The sequence below is a fragment of the Vulpes vulpes genome, unplaced genomic scaffold (genome assembly GCF_048418805.1).
Source record: "Vulpes vulpes isolate BD-2025 unplaced genomic scaffold, VulVul3 u000000643, whole genome shotgun sequence".
In the NCBI taxonomy this organism is placed as follows: Eukaryota; Metazoa; Chordata; class Mammalia; order Carnivora; family Canidae; genus Vulpes; species Vulpes vulpes.
The window spans coordinates 446,964-471,343 of record NW_027325793.1 but is presented as its reverse complement, the minus strand read 5'-3'; the positions used below and the strand labels follow the sequence as shown (position 1 = coordinate 471,343).

The 24,380-nt window shown below is 46.2% G+C and overlaps 2 protein-coding genes across 2 annotated transcripts in view; both read left to right on the top strand.

Moving 5' to 3' along the window:
* The window catches only part of LOC140597409 (piwi-like protein 1), a 35,054-nt gene extending 33,567 nt beyond the window's left edge, over positions 1 to 1,487 (top strand). Inside the window, exon 18 of the mRNA XM_072745668.1 lies at positions 1,408 to 1,487. Coding sequence (XP_072601769.1) covers positions 1,408 to 1,474 — 67 coding nt within the window. The 3' untranslated portion in view covers positions 1,475 to 1,487. The remainder of the gene's footprint in view (positions 1 to 1,407) is intronic.
* Positions 1,487 to 24,380, top strand: part of LOC140597394 (uncharacterized) — a 35,180-nt gene continuing 12,286 nt past the window's right edge. Inside the window, exons 1-8 of the mRNA XM_072745659.1 lie at positions 1,487 to 1,622; positions 6,649 to 6,777; positions 9,307 to 9,435; positions 11,764 to 11,892; positions 14,425 to 14,553; positions 17,080 to 17,208; positions 19,537 to 19,665; positions 22,197 to 22,325. Coding sequence (XP_072601760.1) covers positions 1,592 to 1,622; positions 6,649 to 6,777; positions 9,307 to 9,435; positions 11,764 to 11,892; positions 14,425 to 14,553; positions 17,080 to 17,208; positions 19,537 to 19,665; positions 22,197 to 22,325 — 934 coding nt within the window. The 5' untranslated portion in view covers positions 1,487 to 1,591. The remainder of the gene's footprint in view (positions 1,623 to 6,648; positions 6,778 to 9,306; positions 9,436 to 11,763; positions 11,893 to 14,424; positions 14,554 to 17,079; positions 17,209 to 19,536; positions 19,666 to 22,196; positions 22,326 to 24,380) is intronic.

Genomic DNA, 24,380 nt, shown 5'->3' with positions numbered 1-24,380 from the left:
AGATGAGCAAGCCTGCGAGAATGTTCAGTTTGTGGTGCCATCAACCACGATCTCCCGCCGGGCCAGGTGACCCCCGTCCACGTTGGGTCCATACAAGGGCCTGGAACACAGCCTGCACCTTCCTCTGGGAGAGGCAGAGTGGGTCAGCATTGGCCCGGTTGAACGTTCTCCTTGTGGGGGGCCAGCAACCACAGAAAGGGACACACCTCCTGTTCCTCCAGGAAGAGGGGGGGAGGGCAAGAGCGGCAAAGACTGCCTGAGGAAACCTAAACATTGCACATTTCCACGTCCCCCCAGGTCCCCTAGGGGAGAAATGGAGTAGGCAGGCACCATCGGAGTCTGCAGATTGGTCAATCACCACATCGCTCATCTCTGGGGCTGGAGATCGGGGTGTGGTCTTTTTGCCTCTCACCCCCCCAAAAAGACATGAAAGGTTTCAGGGAACAAAACCCTCACAGAGCAAACAGCCTGGCCCCCTGACAAGGTCGGTGCAACACCACCCAGGCACACACACCTGAGAATCTGTGCAGCAGGTCCTTCCTGGGAGGATCAGCTGGAAGGACAGGTGACCAGCACATTTCCTGACCAAACAGAAGTGGAACCTCCAGCACTGGGGAACATAGCACAGCAACTCAAGGTTTTCCTTGTATGATTCGGTTTTCTTTCAAGATACAGTCATCCTCTATTTTTTCCTTTATTCTCATCTCACCTAGTTTCTTGTTTTATCAAGTCTTCTTTTTGGAATCTTTTCTTTTTTAACTTTTATATTTTATTTATTTATTTATTTATTTATTTATTTATTTATTTATTTTAACTTTTATATTTTAATGATGTATTTTATTAAAAAGATTTTATTTATTTATTTATTCATGAGAGACAGAGAGAGAGGAAGAGACACAGGCAGAGGGAGAAGCGGGCTCCATGCAGGGAGCCCAACGTGGGACTCGATTCCGGGTCTCCAAGATCAGGCCCTGGGCCAAAGGCAGGCACCAAACCGCTGAGCCACCCAGGCGCCCCTAATGACATATTTTAATATTACTTGAGAAACGGACAGAGCAAAGGGGCAGACATTTCTCGAAAGAGGACCTACACGTGGCCAAAAGGCACGGGAAAGAATGCTCCACAACACCTGTGAACAGGAAAATACAATTCAAAAGCACAATGAGGTACCACGTTACACTGGTGAGAATGGCTAAATTTAACAACTAACGTTAGCAAGGATGTGGAGAAAGGGAGAAAGGGGAACCTTCCGGCCCTGCTGATGGGAAGGAAACTGGAGCAGCCACTCTGGAAAACAGTGCGAGGGTCCTCAGGCAGCTTAAAATAGAGTTTATGATACAAACTCTACTTATCTAACACTTTGTGATACAAAGTGTCTCCTCTCAAATACCACCCTTGTCTCCCCAGATGCACCCCTGTCTACAGAGCAGAAGTTGGTTGCTGTGCAGCTGCATTCACTTTGAAAGCACTATGAGGATACACGTTGCCATGGTGACGGGAAACACCTCTGCCTTTCTTCCCACCTATCACTCTTTGAGCTGAGTGAGTGAGGAGTGAGGAGGTGATCAGCTCTCTACCTGGCGTTGTGACAATGGGCAATCTCAATTCTTTACACTGCGATGGTATGTTCCTAAAGATCTGAATGCTCTTTGCTACCAACTGGATGGTTAACTCTTTCTCTGACTATATTTCTCATTGTTTAGAGTTTCCTCTCCCCAAATTGTCATGCAGAGTTATATGTACGCGTTTTCGTTTGTTCTATTGCTCCATTTCTGTTTTTCGTTATTCTGCCAATCTAACTGCCTTGAATATTGTGCCTCCGTTTTGAAAAAATGTCTTACTCCCTATTATATCCTGCAGCCCTCATTTGTCATCACGAAGGACCTCACAGGGGGAAATATGGCCACGTCTATTTTCAGGTTTTGTTAGTGTCCAAAATTACATATTCAAAGTATTCATTTCAGAAATTAAGTGTGAATCCAGTTGATATGGAGGATACTTGTCATTGTTTATCAATGCTTTACAATGTCTTCCTTGCGTTTTTTCCCAAAATGGGGATCGAGTTCCGTATTTGCAGGGGCACGTTGCTACCTTCATCTGAATGGTTGCCCAAAAGTCAGCCTGTGAATGAGTGTCTCTGATTCCATTTATGCCCCAAACACACATTTCCTGTTACCCTTTGGGCATTTTCCAAAATTACACTTTATAGAGAGATCAATTTTATGCTATCCCTCATCCCATTCCTCCCCTCTTAAGGTGTAAGCATGGTGAATATATAATATTATTCTCAGGTATGCAACAAATAGCCAGTCTTTCTACTTGCGTGGATAATTGGTTAATAAACTAATGACTGAGAGATAACCATGTAAACACTTATTAGTCATTCTCAAAGAAAAATAGGTGATGCACACACTTGAGTAGAGAAAGTAAATTTTACAGATGTGGAGAATGGGAAGCATTTGCACCTAGGAATGTCGCTTGAAAACAGAGACTTCATTAGAGTTGTTTTCATATAACGTCTTACTCAGTTCTCCTAAACTGCCCTCCAGAACTCTGTCCAAAAGCTAAGCTGTGGTTTATCCGAGGACATGCCAAGGTCACCAGGCACTGTTTTGAGGCACGTATATTAGTGTGAGGAATAATTAATGCACAGTGACCTTGTCTCACACGTTTTAAAACACAAGAGTTGATACTAGTGACTCTACTTTCCTGCACACTACTATGCATCACATTTGATGTGCTGATCATGACTCAGGAATTGGAACGTCATGCAGGATAGTCAGGATAGATCAAGAGTCCCAAGAGTATATTCGGGGAGGAAGCAAATAGCTTTTTTTTTTTTTTCTCAAGGCCTCTAATTCTGTGAATACTAAATGGTGTTAAGGTAAAATACTTGTATTTAGGCAAAGCCAGTTTGCGTTACAAGGCAATGGTCTGGGAAGTCAGATTCCCAGGGTTCAATCCAGCTCTGGAACTTGGGAAATGTGAGATGTCAGACAGGATATTTAGCTTCTACTTAACCTTCCTGATCACTATCCATACCTTTGTTCATTCAATGCTCATCAAACACATATGTGATGTTTTGTTGACACTCCCTCCTCCTCAGGTGGGGAAACAGAGACACAGTGATGAAGTTCATGAACTCTGAATTAAGGAGCCAGGATATGAATCCAAGCTTAGAGTCCCAAAACTCATATTCTAATTAGTGAACTAAACTGAAATGATGACTCAGGCATGGAGTCATTGGTTACTGTGCATCTGTATGTCAGAAAGGACCTGTGCAAAGGGAAATCTCAGCACTGTCTACCATTATGAGGTCACCTCCATGCTTACATAGCCCAGGGAAGCTCTTGAGCCGTGGTGGTACAGATCCTGCCATAGTCACTAGTAGGAAAAGGACATAGGAGGCTGGTCAATTCCAAGTCATAGTTCTGGTCAGTTAAAGCATGATTATGGTCAGCTTAAAGCTATGATAGTGGTAGGTGCAAAGCCATGGTTGTGGTCGGTTTGCAGATTCTGAGGGTTTGGAGGCACCATTAGATAACCTGGTCAAAGTCTGTCAGTGCTGAGCACGTGACCTCGATCCGCTGAGAATCGAGGAGTTTCTTTCATGGTATATGATGGCATTGTCTGTATGATGAGTGCTAGTAATGGTGAAATGAGAGCCTACCCCTGGGACAATGAAGATCAGACTCAAGGGCCAGGTTATGGTTAGCTTGGTATCCATTCCCTGCTCATTGCTATTTGCTTGTACAGCTGAGATACAGAGCTGACCAGTGCCCGACCATCAGTGTCATGGCATGGTCTGACCTCAGGCCATGGCACACATAAAATACAATAAGAATTGGAAGCAGAGTGGAGACTGCCCGGCTGGCTCATTAGTGGAGAATGCGACTCTTGATCTAGAGTCATGTGTCTAGTCTATGTTGAGCACGCAGCCGTCTTAAGGAAAAAAAAATGATGACACACGTGTGGTAGTATGTCTAATAACACATTCACCCTGAGGCCTAAAACATGCTTGAATGTCATGAATTCACATTAACTGTTCAACATGTTTGGTCAGTTGAAGAGAAGCTACTTCTTGGCAGAGCCCTCATGGGACAGTATGTTTGGAAAATCCTGGGTTGTGAGTCCGCTTGGGAGAAGTCCACTGGTCACTGAGGGCAAGTCCACTGGTGCCCAGGAAGGCTTTATGGGAACCAGATGGCAGTGTGAGCGCTGGGGGAAGATAACCACAGTTGGGCTTCCCGTTGCCATTTCCAAGAGCTTGACTTGGGGGCAACTGCTTTGTGTTTTGGGTGAGGGATTGAAACCGGGAGGTGGATGGCTGCGTTAGGATGTGAACTTTACTCTTGGCTCAGGCAGTCCCCCTTGTTGTGGAATGTCTTGCACAGGGAACTTAGGGCAGGAGGATTTGAGAAAGAGACAGCCCTTGGTTCAGGGGTTCAGAGCATGATCTCCGGGACCCTAGGCAGATCTCAAGTGTTCAGGGACCTCTCTCCCCAGGGAACCAACTCATGTCCTGTCTCAGACCCCTTCCTCATCAGTATTGTAATTTTTGGCAAGTCGTCAACACTATTCACTGTGTTCTCAATGACTATGTTGTTCTGTTTTGCATATTGTCTCATCAAAAGAAAGGTATGTCCCCACACAGTGTCTGCTAGCGAATTTCTTGTTGTTCTTTGACAGTAAGGGCATTTGATATCCTCTAATCTCTTCCTGATTTCAAGCATATAATACGGCGTTGCTTATGACAGGCCCTTGGTTGCAGATAGAATTCCAGAACACATTGAATTGTATCATTGAAGCTTTGTATCCGATCAGCAACATTTCCCCCTTTGTACCTCCTTCTAGCTCCTATTCTCTTTCCTGATGCTGTGTGTTGACTGTGCCAGGTGCACATATAAGTGCCATCATGCAGTATTTAATTTACATGGCCATGCATGTCATCACAATTCTTGAGGTTTCCTTCCTCTTAACTTGCGATAATATTTCATTGTAGAGATAGACTAATCTTTTTATCCTTTTGTTCATCAATGGACATGAAGTTGTTTCTTTTTTTTGGGTGTGCTGAAAGGTGCTGAAAACACTGTGCAGAATCTCTGCGAAATTCAGCTTTCAATATTTTCTGAACTACTTGCCAAAACTCAGATTGCAAGAATATACGTCAGACCTTTTTAAATATTTGGAGGGGTGAGACTCCACATTGTGTTTCATTGACAATTTATCAGTTTATATTCTCAGGAACCTTAAGCATATGGCAACTCCAAAGCCTTTCTGCATTGCATGCTCACTCAGGTTTCTCTGCAAGGCAAATCACCAGTAATAAGATCAAAGTTTGACCTCTGATAAGGTTATCACTCATTTTCAATGCTCTTCTAACAACTGCACCAGTTCACATTCCCACCTACAGTGCAACAGGGTTCCCCTTTGTCCGCATCCTCTCCAACATTTGTGGTTTCCTGTCTTGTGACTTTTCCCCATTATCACTGGTGTGCGGTGGTATCTAATTGTGGTTTGGATCTGTAGTTCTCTGATGGCCAGCGATGCGGGGCATCTTCTCATGTGCTTGTTGGCCGAGTCTCTGTCTTCCTCTGTGAAATTTCTGTGGGTGTCTTTTCCCGGTTTCATGATCAGATTGTATGTTTCTTTGCTCTTGAGTTGAGTATGTTCTTTATAGACCTTGGATAAGAGCGCGCTATCTGAGCGGTCGTTTGCAAATATCTTCTCCCGTTCTGTAGGTTGTCTTTTACTTTTGTGAACTGTTTCTTTTGCTATGCAGAAGCTTTCGATCTGGGTGAAGTCCCAATAATTCCTTGTTGCTTTTGTTTCTCTAGCCTTGGCGGACGTATCTTGCGAGATGTTGCTGTGGCCAAGTTGAAAAAGGGTGTTGCCTCTTGTCGCCTCTTGGATTTGGATGGATTCTTGTCTCACATTTAGATCTTTCATCCTTTTTGAGTTTATCTTTGTGTGTGATGTCAGAGAATGGCCTGGGATCCTTCTTCTGCATGTGGATGTCCAATATTCCCAGCACCATTTATTGAAGAGACTGTTTTTTTTCCAGGGGGAGTCTTTCCTGCTTTCCCGAATATTAGTTGACCATAAAGTTGAGGGTCCACTTCTGGATTCGCTATTTGGTTCCATTGATCTATGGGTCTGTTTTTGTGCCACAACCACACTGTCTTGATGGCCACGGCTTTGTAGAGCAACCAAAAATCTGGCATTGTGATGCCCCCAGCTATGAACTTCATTTTGAAAAGTCCCCTGTCTCTTTGGGGTCTTTTCCGGTTCCACACTAGAATCTTAAGATGGTTTGTTCCAACTCTCTGAAGAAAGTCCATGGTATTTTGATAGGGATTGCGTGAAATGTGTAAATTGCCCTGGGTAGCATGGACATATTCACAATATTAATTCTTCCTCTCCATGAGCATGGAACATTTTTCCTTCTCTTTATGCCTTCCTCGATTTCCTTCAGGAACGTTCTGTGTTGTTTAGGGTACAGATCCTTTACGTCTTTGGATAGGTTTATTCCTGGGTAGCTTATGCTTTTGGGTGCAGTTGTAAATGGGATTGACTCCTTAATTTTCGAGGCTCTTCTAACAACAACCTGTCAGTCAACAGCTCTTTCTATGTCCATTTATTTCCCAGGATCTGCTGTGGAAACCACAGGAACAGAACCTAGCACACAATCTGGAGAACTCCGCCCTCAACAACAGCTGAAAATATACACCCTCTACCGAAGCAGGGAACTGGACTCCCAAACAGAGATCCCAGAGGGTAACATGAAAATTGATTCATTAAATAATAGCCTCAAGAAATCTTGTCCTAGGGGCACCTGGGTGTTTCTGTCAGCTAAGTCTCTGCCTCCGGGGTTTCAGCTCTGGTCATGACATCAAGGTCATCAGATTCACCCATATTCAGCATGGAGGCTGCTTCGTATTCTCTCTTCCTTTCCCTCTGCCCCTCTCCTCTTTACACTTGCTCTTTTGCTCTCTCCACACACGCAAAACAGAATCATTATTCAGTTTTGCTCGGGGTGCCATCGTAGAGACAGACCTCCTAAGCCGTATTCTTTATGTTTCATGTGTCCACATCTTAACTTGAAAGGTCAGTCATTAGTTTGTGGCCAAAATTGTGAAATCGCATTGAGAACCCTAATTTGGTCCGGTTTCATGGGAGGGGTTGTGAGCTAACATTTGGACATACTAGTCCGTGTTAAGTTTTAGCAAAATGTTTTCTGTTTTTACATTTTTTTATTAGAGTTCAATTTTCCAGCTTATAGCATAACACCCAGTGCTCATCCCGCCAAGTGCCCCCATCAGTGCCCATCACCCGGTCGCCCCAACTACCCACCCACCTCCGCTTCCACTACCCCTTGTTCAGTTCCCAGAGATCGGTGTGTCTCCTGTTTTGTCACCCTCACTGATATATTCCCTCATTTTCGCCATTCCCTTTATTGCCTTTCACTAGTTTTTATATTCCCCAAATGAATGATACCATATCAAGTTTGTCCTTTTCCGATGGACTTATTTCACTCAGCATAAGTCCCTCCAGGTGCGTCCGCGTCGGGGCAAATGGTGGGTATTTGTCGTTTCTCACGGCTGAGTAATATTCCATTGTAGCCGTGGACCACATCGTCTTTATCCATTCATCTCTCGAAGGACTCCGAGACTCCTTCCACAGTTTGGCTATTGTGGACATTGCTGCCATAAACATCGGGGTTCAGGTGTCCCCGCGTTTCACCACATCTGCAGCTTTGGGGTGAATCCCCAGCAGTACAATTGCTGGGCCAGAGGGAAGATCTGTTCTTAACTCTTTGGGGAACCTCCACACAGTTGTCCGGAGTGGCTGCACCAGTTCACATTCCCACCTACAGTGCAAGAGGGTTCCCCCTTGTCCGCGTCCTCTCCAACATTTGTTGTTTCCTGTCTTGTGACTTCCCAATTCCCACTGGTGTGAGGTGGTATCACATGGGGGTTTGGATCTGTAGTTTCCTGATGGCCAGCGATGCGGGCCATGTTCTCATGTGCTTGTTGGCCGTGTCTCTGTCTTCCCCTGTGAGATTTCTGTTCGGGTCTTCTGCCCGTTTCACGATCGGATTGTTTGTTTCTCTGCTCTTGAGTTGAGTATGTTCTTTATAGATCTTGGACACCAGCCCTTTGACTGAGCGGTCGTTTGCAAGTATCTTCTCCCGTTCTGTAGGTTGTCTTTTACTTTTGTGGACTGTTTCTTTTGCTGCGCAGGAGCTTTCGATCTGGCTGAAGTCCCAATAATTCCTCGTTGCTTTTGTTTCTCTTGCCTTGGCAGACGTATTTTGCGAGATGTTGCTGTGGCCAAGTTGAAAACCGGTGTTGCCTCTGTTCGCCTTTCGGATTTGGATGGATTCTTGTCTCACATTTAGATCTTTCATCCTTTTTGAGTTTTTCCCTGTGTGTGGTGTCAGAGAATGATCTAGCTTCCGTCTTCTGCATGTGGATGTCCAGTGTGCCCAGCACCCTTTATTGAAGAGACTGTCTTTTTCCAGGGATAGTCTTTCCTGCTTTCTCGAATAGAGTTGACCATAAAGTTGAGGGTCGACTTCTGGATTCGCTATTCGGTTCCATTGAGCTATGGGTCTGTTTTTGTGCCACTACCACACTGTCTTGATAGCCACGGCTTTGTAGTACAACCTGAAATCGGGCCTTGTGATGCCCCCAGCTGTGGCCTTCGTTTTGAATAGTCCCCTGGCTCTTTGGGGTCTTTTCAGTATCCACACTAGCATCTTATTTTTTTTTATTTTTATTTACTAATGATAGTCACACAGAGAGAGAGAATGGGGCAGAGACATAGGCAGAGGGACAAGCAGGCTCCATGCACCGGGAGCCCGACGTGGGATTCGATCCCAGATCTCCAGGATCGCGCCCTAGGCCAAAGGCAGCCACTAAACCGCTGCGCCACCCAGGGATCCCCCACACTAGAATCTTAAGATGGTTTGTTCTAACTCTCTGAAGAAAGTCCCCAGTATTTTGATAGGGATTGCGTGAAATATATAAATTGCCCTGGGTAGCATGGACATTTTCACAATATTAATTCTTCCTCTCCATGAGCATGGAACCTTTTTCCTTCTCTTGATGCCTTCCTCGATTTCTTTCAGGAACGTTCTGTGGTGTTTAGGGTACAGATCCTTTACCTCTTTGGTTAGGTTTATTCCCGGGTAGCTTATGTTTTTGGGTGCAGTTGTAAATGGGATTGACTCCTTAATTTTCGAGGCTCTTCTAACAACAACCTGTCAGTCAACAGCTCTTTCTATGTCCATTTATTTCCCAGGAGCTGGAGTGATAACAACCGAACCTGAATCTCGAAGAAACCCTTGGTACACCTGCCCTGGAGCATGGCCAAAAATGTTTTCCATCCTCCGTATCAGAAGAGTTCAGCCAACAGACGACAGGCCGGAGGGTAACATGAAAATTGATTCATTAAATAATAGCCTCAAGAAATCTTGTCCTAGGGGCACCTGGGTGTTTCTGTCAGCTAAGTCTCTGCCTCCGGGGTTTCAGCTCTGGTCATGACCTCAAGGTCATCAGATTCACCCATATTCAGCATGGAGCCTGCTTCGTATTCTCTCTTCCTTTCCCTCTGCCCCTCTCCTCCTTACACTTGCTCTTTTGCTCTCTCCACACACGCAAAACAGAATCATTATTCAGTTTTGCTCGGGGTGCCATCGTAGAGACAGACCTCCTAAGCCGTATTCTTTATGTTTCATGTGTCCACATCTTAACTTGAAAGGTCAGTCATTAGTTTGTGGCCAAAATTGTGAAATTGCATTGAGAACTCTAATTTGGTCCGATTTCATGGGAGGGGTTGTGAGGTAACATTTGGACATACTAGTCCGTGTTAAGTATTAGCAAAATGTTTTCTGTTTTTACATTTTTTTATTGGAGTTCAATTTGCCAGCATATAGCATAACACCTAGTGCTCATCCCGCCAAGTGCCCCCATCAGGGGCCATCACCCAGTCGCCCCAACCGCCCGCCCACCTCCCCTTCCACTACCCCTTGTTCAGTTCCCAGAGTTCGGTGTGTCTCCTGTTTTGTCACCCTCACTGATATTTTCCTTCATTTTCCCCTTTCCCTTTATTGCCTTCACTAGTTTTTATATTCCCCAAATGAATGAGACCATATCAAGTTTGTCCTTTTCCGATGGACTCATTTCACTCAGCATAAGTCCCTCCAGGTGCATCCACGTCGGAGCTAATGGTGGGTATTTGTCGTTTCTCACGGCTGAGTTATATTCCGTTGTAGCCGTGGACCACATCTTCTTTATCCATTCATCTCTCGAAGGACTCCGAGACTCCTTCCACAGTTTGGCTATTGTGGACATTGCTGCCATAAACATCGGGGTGCAGGTGTCCCCGCATTTCACCGCATCTTTAGCTTTGGGGTATAACCCCAGCAGTGCCATTGCTGGCCCGGAGGAAAGATCTGTTCTTAACTCTTTGAGGAACCTCCACACAGTTTTCCGGAGTGGCTGCACCTGTTCACATTCCCACCTACAGTGCAAGAGGGTTCCCCCTTGTCCGCGTCCTCTCCAACATTTGTTGTTTCCTGTCTCGTGACTTTTCCCCATTCCCGCCGGTGTGAGGTGGTATCTCCTGGGGGTGTGGATCTGTAGTTCCCTGATGGTCAGCTTGCGGGGCATGTTCTCATGTGCTTGTTGGCCGTGTCTCTGTCTTCCCCTGTGAGATTTCTGTTTGGATCTTTTTCCGTTTCACGATCGGATTGTTTGTTTCTCTGCTCTTGAGTTGAGTATGTTCTTTATAGATCTTGGACACTAGCCCTTTGACTGAGCGGTCGTCTGCAAATATCTTCTCCCGTTCTGTAGGTTGTCTTTTACTTTTGTGGACTGTTGTTTGCTGCGCAGGAGCTTTCGATCTGGCTGAAGTCCCAATAATTCCTTGTTGCTTTTGTTTCTCTTGCCTTGGCGGACGTATCTTGCGAGATGTTGCTGTGGCCAAGTTGAAAAACGGTGTTGCCTCTGTTCGCCTCTCGGATTTGGATGGATTCTTGTCTCACATTTAGATCGTTCATGCTTTTTGAGTTTTTCCCTGTGTGTCGTGTCAGAGAATGGTCTAGCTTCCTTCTTCTGCATGTGGATGTCCAGTGTTCCCAGCACCCTTTATGGAAGACACTGTCTTTATCCAGGGATAGTCTTTCCAGCTTTCGCGAATATTAGTTGACCATAAAGTTGAGGGTCCACTTCTGGATGCGCTACTCGGTTCCATTGATCTATGGGTCTGTGTTTGTGCTACTACCACACTGTCTCGATGGCCACGGCTTTGTAGTACAACCTGGAATCGGGCCTCGTGATGCCCCCAGCTGTGGCCTTCGTTTTGAATAGTCCCCTGGCTCTTTGGGGTCTTTTCCGGTTCCACACTAGAATCTTAAGATGGTTTGTTCCAACTCTCTGAAGAAAGTCCCCGGTATTTTGTTAGGGATTGCGTGAAATGTGTAAATTGCCCTGGGTAGCATGGACATTTTCACAATATTAATTCTTCCTCTCCATGAGCATGGAACCTTTTTCCTTCTCTTGATGCCTTCCTCGATTTCTTTCAGGAACGTTCTGTGGTGTTTAGGGTACAGATCCTTTACCTCTTTGGTTAGGTTTATTCCCGGGTAGCTTATGCTTTTGGGTGCAGTTGTAAATGGGATTGACTCCTTAATTTTCGAGGCTCTTCTAACAACAACCTGTCAGTCAACAGCTCTTTCTATGTCCATTTATTTACCAGGAGCTGCTGTGATAACAACCGAACCTGAATATAGCAGACAACCTGGGTACATCTGCCCAGGAGCACGGCGAAAGCTCTTTGCAATCCGCAGAAACAGAAGAGTTCAGCCAACAGACGACAGGCCGGAGGGTAACATGAAAATTGATTCATTAAATAATAGCCTCAAGAAATCTTGTCCTAGGGGCACCTGGGTGTTTCTGTCAGCTAAGTCTCTGCCTCCTGGGTTTCAGCTCCGGTCATGACCTCAAGGTTATCAGATTCACCCATATTCAGCATGGAGCCTGCTTCGTATTCTCTCTTCCTTTCCCTCTGCCCCTCTCCTCCTTACACTTGCTCTTTTGCTCTCTCCACACACGCAAAACAGAATCATTATTCAGTTTTGCTTGGGGTGCCATCGTAGAGACAGACCTCCTAAGCCGTATTCTTTATGTTTCATGTGTCCACATCTTAACTTGAAAGGTCAGTCATTAGTTTGTGGCCAAAATTGTGAAATCGCATTGAGAACTCTAATTTGGTCAGATTTCATGGGAGGGGTTGTGAGGTAACATTTGGACATACTAGTCCGTGTTAAGTATTAGCAAAATGTTTTCTGTTTTTACATTTTTTTATTGGAGCTCAAATTGCCAGCATATAGCATAACACCCAGTGCTCATCCCGCCAAGTGCGCCCATCAGTGCCCATCACCCAGTCGCCCCAACCGCCCGCCCACCTCTCCTTCCACTACCCCTTGTTCACTTCCCAGAGTTCGGTGTGTCTCCTGTTTTGTCACCCTCACTGATATTTTCCTTCATTTTCCCCATTCCCTTTATTGCATTTCACTAGTTTTTATATTCCCCAAATGAATGAGACCATATCAAGTTTGTCCTTTTCCGATGGACTTATTTCAATCAGCATAAGTCCCTCCAGGTGCATCCACGTCGGAGCAAATGGTGGGTATTCGTCGTTTCTCACGGCTGAGTAATATTCCGTTGTAGCCGTGGACCACATCAACTTTATCCATTCATCTCTCGATGGACCCCGAGGCTCCTTCCACAGTTTGGCTATTGTGGACATTGCTGCCATAAACTTCGGGGTGCAGGTGTCCCCGCATTTCACCGCATCTTCAGCTTTGGGGTGAATCCCCAGCAGTGCCATTGCTGGGCTGGAGGGAAGATCTGTTCTTAACTCTTTGAGGAACCTCCACACAGTTTTCCGGAGTGGCTGCACCTGTTCACATTCCCACCTACAGTGCAAGAGGGTTCCCCTTTGTCCGCGTCCTCTCCAACATTTCTTGTTTCCTGTCTCGTGACTTTTCCCCATTCCCGCCGGTGTGAAGTGGTATCTCATGGGGGTTTGGATCTGTAGTTTCCTGATGGCCAGTGATGCGGGCCATGTTCTCATGTGCTTGTTGGCCGTGTCTCTGTCTTCCCCTGTGGGATTTCTGTTCGGGTCTTCTGCCCGTTTCATGATCAGATTGTTTGTTTCTTTGCTCTTGAGTTGAGTATGTTCTTTAGAGATCTTGGACACTAGCCCTTTGTCTGAGCGGTCGTTTGCAAATATCTTCTCCCGTTCTGTAGGTTGTCTTTAACTTTTGTGGACTGTTTCTTTTCCTGCGCAGGAGCTTTCGATCTGGCTGAAGTCCCAATAATTCCTCGTTGCTTTTGTTTCTCTTGCCTTGGCAGACGTATTTTGCGAGATGTTGCTCTGGCCAAGTTGAAAAACGGTGTTGCCTCTGTTCGCCTTTCGGATTTGGATGGATTCTTGTCTCACATTTAGATCTTTCATCCTTTTTGAGTTTTTCCCTGTGTGTGGTGTCAGAGAATGGTCTAGCTTCCGTCTTCTGCATGTGGATGTCCAGTGTTCCCAGCACCCTTTATTGAAGAGACTGTCTTTTTCCAGGGATAGTCTTTCCTGCTTTCTCGAATAGAGTTGACCATAAAGTTGAGGGTCGACTTCTGGATTCGCTACTCGGTTCCATTGAGCTATGGGTCTGTTTTTGTGCCACTACCACACTGTCTTGATAGCCACGGCTTTGTAGTACAACCTGAAATCGGGCCTTGTGATGCCCCCAGCTGTGGCCTTCGTTTTGAATAGTCCCCTGGCTCTTTGGGGTCTTTTCAGTATCCACACTAGCATCTTATTTTTTTTTTATTTTTATTTACTAATGATAGTCACACAGAGAGAGAGAATGGGGCAGAGACATAGGCAGAGGGACAAGCAGGCTCCATGCACCGGGAGCCCGACGTGGGATTCGATCCCAGATCTCCCGGATCGCGCCCTGGGCCAAAGGCAGCCACTAAACCGCTGCGCCACCCAGGGATCCCCCACACTAGAATCTTAAGATGGTTTGTTCTAACTCTCTGAAGAAAGTCCCCAGTATTTTGATAGGGATTGCGTGAAATATATAAATTGCCCTGGGTAGCATGGACATTTTCACAATATTAATTCTTCCTCTCCATGAGCATGGAACCTTTTTCCTTCTCTTGATGCCTTCCTCGATTTCTTTCAGGAACGTTCTGTGGTGTTTAGGGTACAGATCCTTTACCTCTTTGGTTAGGTTTATTCCCGGGTAGCTTATGTTTTTGGGTGCAGTTGTAAATGGGATTGACTCCTTAATTTTCGAGGCTCTTCTAACAACAACCTGTCAGTCAACAGCTCTTTCTATGTCCATTTATTTCCCAGGAGCTGGAGTGATAACAACCGAACCTGAATCTCGAAGAAACCCTTGGTACACCTGCCCTGGAGCATGGCCAAAAATGTTTTCCATCCTCCGTATCAGAAGAGTTCAGCCAACAGACGACAGGCCGGAGGGTAACATGAAAATTGATTCATTAAATAATAGCCTCAAGAAATCTTGTCCTAGGGGCACCTGGGTGTTTCTGTCAGCTAAGTCTCTGCCTCCGGGGTTTCAGCTCTGGTCATGACCTCAAGGTCATCAGATTCACCCATATTCAGCATGGAGCCTGCTTCGTATTCTCTCTTCCTTTCCCTCTGCCCCTCTCCTCCTTACACTTGCTCTTTTGCTCTCTCCACACACGCAAAACAGAATCATTATTCAGTTTTGCTCGGGGTGCCATCGTAGAGACAGACCTCCTAAGCCGTATTCTTTATGTTTCATGTGTCCACATCTTAACTTGAAAGGTCAGTCATTAGTTTGTGGCCAAAATTGTGAAATTGCATTGAGAACTCTAATTTGGTCCGATTTCATGGGAGGGGTTGTGAGGTAACATTTGGACATACTAGTCCGTGTTAAGTATTAGCAAAATGTTTTCTGTTTTTACATTTTTTTATTGGAGTTCAATTTGCCAGCATATAGCATAACACCTAGTGCTCATCCCGCCAAGTGCCCCCATCAGGGGCCATCACCCAGTCGCCCCAACCGCCCGCCCACCTCCCCTTCCACTACCCCTTGTTCAGTTCCCAGAGTTCGGTGTGTCTCCTGTTTTGTCACCCTCACTGATATTTTCCTTCATTTTCCCCTTTCCCTTTATTGCCTTCACTAGTTTTTATATTCCCCAAATGAATGAGACCATATCAAGTTTGTCCTTTTCCGATGGACTCATTTCACTCAGCATAAGTCCCTCCAGGTGCATCCACGTCGGAGCTAATGGTGGGTATTTGTCGTTTCTCACGGCTGAGTTATATTCCGTTGTAGCCGTGGACCACATCTTCTTTATCCATTCATCTCTCGAAGGACTCCGAGACTCCTTCCACAGTTTGGCTATTGTGGACATTGCTGCCATAAACATCGGGGTGCAGGTGTCCCCGCATTTCACCGCATCTTTAGCTTTGGGGTATAACCCCAGCAGTGCCATTGCTGGCCCGGAGGAAAGATCTGTTCTTAACTCTTTGAGGAACCTCCACACAGTTTTCCGGAGTGGCTGCACCAGTTCACATTCCCACCTACAGTGCAAGAGGGTTCCCCCTTGTCCGCGTCCTCTCCAACATTTGTTGTTTCCTGTCTCGTGACTTTTCCCCATTCCCGCCGGTGTGAGGTGGTATCTCCTGGGGGTGTGGATCTGTAGTTCCCTGATGGTCAGCTTGCGGGGCATGTTCTCATGTGCTTGTTGGCCGTGTCTCTGTCTTCCCCTGTGAGATTTCTGTTTGGATCTTTTTCCGTTTCACGATCGGATTGTTTGTTTCTCTGCTCTTGAGTTGAGTATGTTCTTTATAGATCTTGGACACTAGCCCTTTGACTGAGCGGTCGTCTGCAAATATCTTCTCCCGTTCTGTAGGTTGTCTTTTACTTTTGTGGACTGTTGTTTGCTGCGCAGGAGCTTTCGATCTGGCTGAAGTCCCAATAATTCCTTGTTGCTTTTGTTTCTCTTGCCTTGGCGGACGTATCTTGCGAGATGTTGCTGTGGCCAAGTTGAAAAACGGTGTTGCCTCTGTTCGCCTCTCGGATTTGGATGGATTCTTGTCTCACATTTAGATCGTTCATGCTTTTTGAGTTTTTCCCTGTGTGTCGTGTCAGAGTTGGTCTAGCTTCCTTCTTCTGCATGTGGATGTCCAGTGTTCCCAGCACCCTTTATGGAAGACACTGTCTTTATCCAGGGATAGTCTTTCCAGCTTTCGCGAATATTAGTTGACCATAAAGTTGAGGGTCCACTTCTGGATGCGCTACTCGGTTCCATTGATCTATGGGTCTGTGTTTGTGCTACTACCACACTGTCTCGATGGCCACGGCTTTGTAGTACAACCTGGAATCGGGCCTCGTGATGCCCCCAGCTGTGGCCTTCGTTTTGAATAGTCCCCTGGCTCTTTGGGGTCTTTTCAGTATCCACACTAGCATCTTATTTTTTTTTATTTTTATTTATTAATGATAGTCACACAGAGAGAGAGAATGGGGCAGAGACATAGGCAGAGGGACAAGCAGGCTCCATGCACCGGGAGCCCGACGTGGGATTCGATCCCAGATCTCCAGGATCGCGCCCTGGGCCAAAGGCAGCCGCTAAACCGCTGCGCCACCCAGGGATCCCCCACACTAGAATCTTAAGATGGTTTGTTCTAACTCTCTGAAGAAAGTCCCCAGTATTTTGATAGGGATTGCGTGAAATATATAAATTGCCCTGGGTAGCATGGACATTTTCACAATATTAATTCTTCCTCTCCATGAGCATGGAACCTTTTTCCTTCTCTTGATGCCTTCCTCGATTTCTTTCAGGAACGTTCTGTGGTGTTTAGGGTACAGATCCTTTACCTCTTTGGTTAGGTTTATTCCCGGGTAGCTTATGTTTTTGGGTGCAGTTGTAAATGGGATTGACTCCTTAATTTTCGAGGCTCTTCTAACAACAACCTGTCAGTCAACAGCTCTTTCTATGTCCATTTATTTCCCAGGAGCTGGAGTGATAACAACCGAACCTGAATCTCGAAGAAACCCTTGGTACACCTGCCCTGGAGCATGGCCAAAAATGTTTTCCATCCTCCGTATCAGAAGAGTTCAGCCAACAGACGACAGGCCGGAGGGTAACATGAAAATTGATTCATTAAATAATAGCCTCAAGAAATCTTGTCCTAGGGGCACCTGGGTGTTTCTGTCAGCTAAGTCTCTGCCTCCGGGGTTTCAGCTCTGGTCATGACCTCAAGGTCATCAGATTCACCCATATTCAGCATGGAGCCTGCTTCGTATTCTCTCTTCCTTTCCCTCTGCCCCTCTCCTCCTTACACTTGCTCTTTTGCTCTCTCCACACACGCAAAACAGAATCATTATTCAGTTTTGCTCGGGGTGCCATCGTAGAGACAGACCTCCTAAGCCGTATTCTTTATGTTTCATGTGTCCACATCTTAACTTGAAAGGTCAGTCATTAGTTTGTGGCCAAAATTGTGAAATTGCATTGAGAACTCTAATTTGGTCCGATTTCATGGGAGGGGTTGTGAGGTAACATTTGGACATACTAGTCCGTGTTAAGTATTAGCAAAATGTTTTCTGTTTTTACATTTTTTTATTGGAGTTCAATTTGCCAGCATATAGCATAACACCTAGTGCTCATCCCGCCAAGTGCCCCCATCAGGGGCCATCACCCAGTCGCCCCAACCGCCCGCCCACCTCCCCTTCCACTACCCCTTGTTCAGTTCCCAGAGTTCGGTGTGTCTCCTGTTTTGTCACCCTCACTGATATTTTCCTTCATTTTCCCCTTTCCCTTTATTGCCTTCACTAGTTTTTATATTCCCCAAATGAATGAGACCATATCAAGTTTGTCCTTTTCCGATGGACTCATTTCACTCAGCATAAGTCCCTCCAGGTGCATCCACGTCGGAGCTAATGGTGGGTATTTGTCGTTTCTCACGGCTGAGTTATATTCCGTTGTAGCCGTGGACCACATCTTCTTTATCCATTCATCTCTCGAAGGACTCCGAGACTCCTTCCACAGTTTGGCTATTGTGGACATTGCTGCCATAAACATCGGGGTGCAGGTGTCCCCGCATTTCACCGCATCTTTAGCTTTGGGGTATAACCCCAGCAGTGCCATTGCTGGCCCGGAGGAAAGATCTGTTCTTAACTCTTTGAGGAACCTCCACACAGTTTTCCGGAGTGGCTGCACCTGTTCACATTCCCACCTACAGTGCAAGAGGGTTCCCCCTTGTCCGCGTCCTCTCCAACATTTGTTGTTTCCTGTCTCGTGACTTTTCCCCATTCCCGCCGGTGTGAGGTGGTATCTCCTGGGGGTGTGGATCTGTAGTTCCCTGATGGTCAGCTTGCGGGGCATGTTCTCATGTGCTTGTTGGCCGTGTCTCTGTCTTCCCCTGTGAGATTTCTGTTTGGATCTTTTTCCGTTTCACGATCGGATTGTTTGTTTCTCTGCTCTTGAGTTGAGTATGTTCTTTATAGATCTTGGACACTAGCCCTTTGACTGAGCGGTCGTCTGCAAATATCTTCTCCCGTTCTGTAGGTTGTCTTTTACTTTTGTGGACTGTTGTTTGCTGCGCAGGAGCTTTCGATCTGGCTGAAGTCCCAATAATTCCTTGTTGCTTTTGTTTCTCTTGCCTTGGCGGACGTATCTTGCGAGATGTTGCTGTGGCCAAGTTGAAAAACGGTGTTGCCTCTGTTCGCCTCTCGGATTTGGATGGATTCTTGTCTCACATTTAGATCGTTCATGCTTTTTGAGTTTTTCCCTGTGTGTCGTGTCAGAGAATGGTCTAGCTTCCTTCTTCTGCATGTGGATGTCCAGTGTTCCCAGCACCCTTTATGGAAGACACTGTCTTTATCCAGGGATAGTCTTTCCAGCTTTCGCGAATATTAGTTGACCATAAAGTTGAGGGTCCACTTCTGGATGCGCTACTCGGTTCCATTGATCTATGGGTCTGTGTTTGTGCTACTACCACACTGTCTCGATGGCCACGGCTTTGTAGTACAACCTGGAATCGGGCCTCGTGATGCCCCCAGCTGTGGCCTTCGTTTTGAATAGTCCCCTGGCTCTTTGGGGTCTTTTCCGGTTCCACACTAGAATCTTAAGATGGTTTGTTCCAACTCTCTGAAGAAAGTCCCCGGTATTTTGTTAGGGATTGCGTGAAATGTGTAAATTGCCCTGGGTAGCATGGACATTTTCACAATATTAATTCTTCCTCTCCATGAGCATGGAACCTTTTTCCTTCTCTTGATGCCTTCCTCGATTTCTTTCAGGAACGTTCTGTGGTGTTTAGGGTACAGATCCTTTACCTCTTTGGTTAGGTTTATTCCCGGGTAGCTTATGCTTTTGGGTGCAGTTGTAAATGGGATTGACTCCTTAATTTTCGAGGCTCTTCTAACAACAACCTGTCAGTCAACAGCTCTTTCTATGTCCATTTATTTACCAGGAGCTGCTGTGATAACAACCGAACCTGAATATAGCAGACAACCTGGGTACATCTGCCCAGGAGCACGGCGAAAGCTCTTTGCAATCCGCAGAAACAGAAGAGTTCAGCCAACAGACGACAGGCCGGAGGGTAACATGAAAATTGATTCATTAAATAATAGCCTCAAGAAATCTTGTCCTAGGGGCACCTGGGTGTTTCTGTCAGCTAAGTCTCTGCCTCCTGGGTTTCAGCTCCGGTCATGACCTCAAGGTTATCAGATTCACCCATATTCAGCATGGAGCCTGCTTCGTATTCTCTCTTCCTTTCCCTCTGCCCCTCTCCTCCTTACACTTGCTCTTTTGCTCTCTCCACACACGCAAAACAGAATCATTATTCAGTTTTGCTCGGGGTGCCATCGTAGAGACAGACCTCCTAAGCCGTATTCTTTATGTTTCATGTGTCCACATCTTAACTTGAAAGGTCAGTCATTAGTTTGTGGCCAAAATTGTGAAATCGCATTGAGAACTCTAATTTGGTCAGATTTCATGGGAGGGGTTGTGAGGTAACATTTGGACATACTAGTCCGTGTTAAGTATTAGCAAAATGTTTTCTGTTTTTACATTTTTTTATTGGAGCTCAAATTGCCAGCATATAGCATAACACCCAGTGCTCATCCCGCCAAGTGCGCCCATCAGTGCCCATCACCCAGTCGCCCCAACCGCCCGCCCACCTCTCCTTCCACTACCCCTTGTTCACTTCCCAGAGTTCGGTGTGTCTCCTGTTTTGTCACCCTCACTGATATTTTCCTTCATTTTCCCCATTCCCTTTATTGCATTTCACTAGTTTTTATATTCCCCAAATGAATGAGACCATATCAAGTTTGTCCTTTTCCGATGGACTTATTTCAATCAGCATAAGTCCCTCCAGGTGCATCCACGTCGGAGCAAATGGTGGGTATTCGTCGTTTCTCACGGCTGAGTAATATTCCGTTGTAGCCGTGGACCACATCAACTTTATCCATTCATCTCTCGATGGACCCCGAGGCTCCTTCCACAGTTTGGCTATTGTGGACATTGCTGCCATAAACTTCGGGGTGCAGGTGTCCCCGCATTTCACCGCATCTTCAGCTTTGGGGTGAATCCCCAGCAGTGCCATTGCTGGGCTGGAGGGAAGATCTGTTCTTAACTCTTTGAGGAACCTCCACACAGTTTTCCGGAGTGGCTGCACCTGTTCACATTCCCACCTACAGTGCAAGAGGGTTCCCCTTTGTCCGCGTCCTCTCCAACATTTCTTGTTTCCTGTCTCGTGACTTTTCCCCATTCCCGCCGGTGTGAAGTGGTATCTCATGGGGGTTTGGATCTGTAGTTTCCTGATGGCCAGTGATGCGGGCCATGTTCTCATGTGCTTGTTGGCCGTGTCTCTGTCTTCCCCTGTGGGATTTCTGTTCGGGTCTTCTGCCCGTTTCATGATCAGATTGTTTGTTTCTTTGCTCTTGAGTTGAGTATGTTCTTTAGAGATCTTGGACACTAGCCCTTTGTCTGAGCGGTCGTTTGCAAATATCTTCTCCCGTTCTGTAGGTTGTCTTTAACTTTTGTGGACTGTTTCTTTTCCTGCGCAGGAGCTTTCGATCTGGCTGAAGTCCCAATAATTCCTCGTTGCTTTTGTTTCTCTTGCCTTGGCAGACGTATTTTGCGAGATGTTGCTCTGGCCAAGTTGAAAAACGGTGTTGCCTCTGTTCGCCTTTCGGATTTGGATGGATTCTTGTCTCACATTTAGATCTTTCATCCTTTTTGAGTTTTTCCCTGTGTGTGGTGTCAGAGAATGGTCTAGCTTCCGTCTTCTGCATGTGGATGTCCAGTGTTCCCAGCACCCTTTATTGAAGAGACTGTCTTTTTCCAGGGATAGTCTTTCCTGCTTTCTCGAATAGAGTTGACCATAAAGTTGAGGGTCGACTTCTGGATTCGCTATTCGGTTCCATTGAGCTATGGGTCTGTTTTTGTGCCACTACCACACTGTCTTGATAGCCACGGCTTTGTAGTACAACCTGAAATCGGGCCTTGTGATGCCCCCAGCTGTGGCCTTCGTTTTGAATAGTCCCCTGGCTCTTTGGGGTCTTTTCAGTATCCACACTAGCATCTTATTTTTTTTTATTTTTATTTACTAATGATAGTCACACAGAGAGAGAGAATGGGGCAGAGACATAGGCAGAGGGACAAGCAGGCTCCATGCACCGGGAGCCCGACGTGGGATTCGATCCCAGATCTCCCGGATCGCGCCCTGGGCCAAAGGCAGCCACTAAACCGCTGCGCCACCCAGGGATCCCCCACACTAGAATCTTAAGATGGTTTGTTCTAACTCTCTGAAGAAAGTCCCCAGTATTTTGATAGGGATTGCGTGAAATATATAAATTGCCCTGGGTAGCATGGACATTTTCACAATATTAATTCTTCCTCTCCATGAGCATGGAACCTTTTTCCTTCTCTTGATGCCTTCCTCGATTTCTTTCAGGAACGTTCTGTGGTGTTTAGGGTACAGATCCTTTACCTCTTTGGTTAGGTTTATTCCCGGGTAGCTTATGTTTTTGGGTGCAGTTGTAAATGGGATTGACTCCTTAATTTTCGAGGCTCTTCTAACAACAACCTGTCAGTCAACAGCTCTTTCTATGTCCATTTATTTCCCAGGAGCTGGAGTGATAACAACCGAACCTGAATCTCGAAGAAACCCTTGGTACACCTGCCCTGGAGCATGGCCAAAAATGTTTTCCATCCTCCGTATCAGAAGAGTTCAGCCAACAGACGACAGGCCGGAGGGTAACATGAAAATTGATTCATTAAATAATAGCCTCAAGAAATCTTGTCCTAGGGGCACCTGGGTGTTTCTGTCAGCTAAGTCTCTGCCTCCGGGGTTTCAGCTCTGGTCATGACCTCAAGGTCATCAGATTCACCCATATTCAGCATGGAGCCTGCTTCGTATTCTCTCTTCCTTTCCCTCTGCCCCTCTCCTCCTTACACTTGCTCTTTTGCTCTCTCCACACACGCAAAACAGAATCATTATTCAGTTTTGCTCGGGGTGCCATCGTAGAGACAGACCTCCTAAGCCGTATTCTTTATGTTTCATGTGTCCACATCTTAACTTGAAAGGTCAGTCATTAGTTTGTGGCCAAAATTGTGAAATTGCATTGAGAACTCTAATTTGGTCCGATTTCATGGGAGGGGTTGTGAGGTAACATTTGGACATACTAGTCCGTGTTAAGTATTAGCAAAATGTTTTCTGTTTTTACATTTTTTTATTGGAGTTCAATTTGCCAGCATATAGCATAACACCTAGTGCTCATCCCGCCAAGTGCCCCCATCAGGGGCCATCACCCAGTCGCCCCAACCGCCCGCCCACCTCCCCTTCCACTACCCCTTGTTCAGTTCCCAGAGTTCGGTGTGTCTCCTGTTTTGTCACCCTCACTGATATTTTCCTTCATTTTCCCCTTTCCCTTTATTGCCTTCACTAGTTTTTATATTCCCCAAATGAATGAGACCATATCAAGTTTGTCCTTTTCCGATGGACTCATTTCACTCAGCATAAGTCCCTCCAGGTGCATCCACGTCGGAGCTAATGGTGGGTATTTGTCGTTTCTCACGGCTGAGTTATATTCCGTTGTAGCCGTGGACCACATCTTCTTTATCCATTCATCTCTCGAAGGACTCCGAGACTCCTTCCACAGTTTGGCTATTGTGGACATTGCTGCCATAAACATCGGGGTGCAGGTGTCCCCGCATTTCACCGCATCTTTAGCTTTGGGGTATAACCCCAGCAGTGCCATTGCTGGCCCGGAGGAAAGATCTGTTCTTAACTCTTTGAGGAACCTCCACACAGTTTTCCGGAGTGGCTGCACCTGTTCACATTCCCACCTACAGTGCAAGAGGGTTCCCCCTTGTCCGCGTCCTCTCCAACATTTGTTGTTTCCTGTCTCGTGACTTTTCCCCATTCCCGCCGGTGTGAGGTGGTATCTCCTGGGGGTGTGGATCTGTAGTTCCCTGATGGTCAGCTTGCGGGGCATGTTCTCATGTGCTTGTTGGCCGTGTCTCTGTCTTCCCCTGTGAGATTTCTGTTTGGATCTTTTTCCGTTTCACGATCGGATTGTTTGTTTCTCTGCTCTTGAGTTGAGTATGTTCTTTATAGATCTTGGACACTAGCCCTTTGACTGAGCGGTCGTCTGCAAATATCTTCTCCCGTTCTGTAGGTTGTCTTTTACTTTTGTGGACTGTTGTTTGCTGCGCAGGAGCTTTCGATCTGGCTGAAGTCCCAATAATTCCTTGTTGCTTTTGTTTCTCTTGCCTTGGCGGACGTATCTTGCGAGATGTTGCTGTGGCCAAGTTGAAAAACGGTGTTGCCTCTGTTCGCCTCTCGGATTTGGATGGATTCTTGTCTCACATTTAGATCGTTCATGCTTTTTGAGTTTTTCCCTGTGTGTCGTGTCAGAGAATGGTCTAGCTTCCTTCTTCTGCATGTGGATGTCCAGTGTTCCCAGCACCCTTTATGGAAGACACTGTCTTTATCCAGGGATAGTCTTTCCAGCTTTCGCGAATATTAGTTGACCATAAAGTTGAGGGTCCACTTCTGGATGCGCTACTCGGTTCCATTGATCTATGGGTCTGTGTTTGTGCTACTACCACACTGTCTCGATGGCCACGGCTTTGTAGTACAACCTGGAATCGGGCCTCGTGATGCCCCCAGCTGTGGCCTTCGTTTTGAATAGTCCCCTGGCTCTTTGGGGTCTTTTCCGGTTCCACACTAGAATCTTAAGATGGTTTGTTCCAACTCTCTGAAGAAAGTCCCCGGTATTTTGTTAGGGATTGCGTGAAATGTGTAAA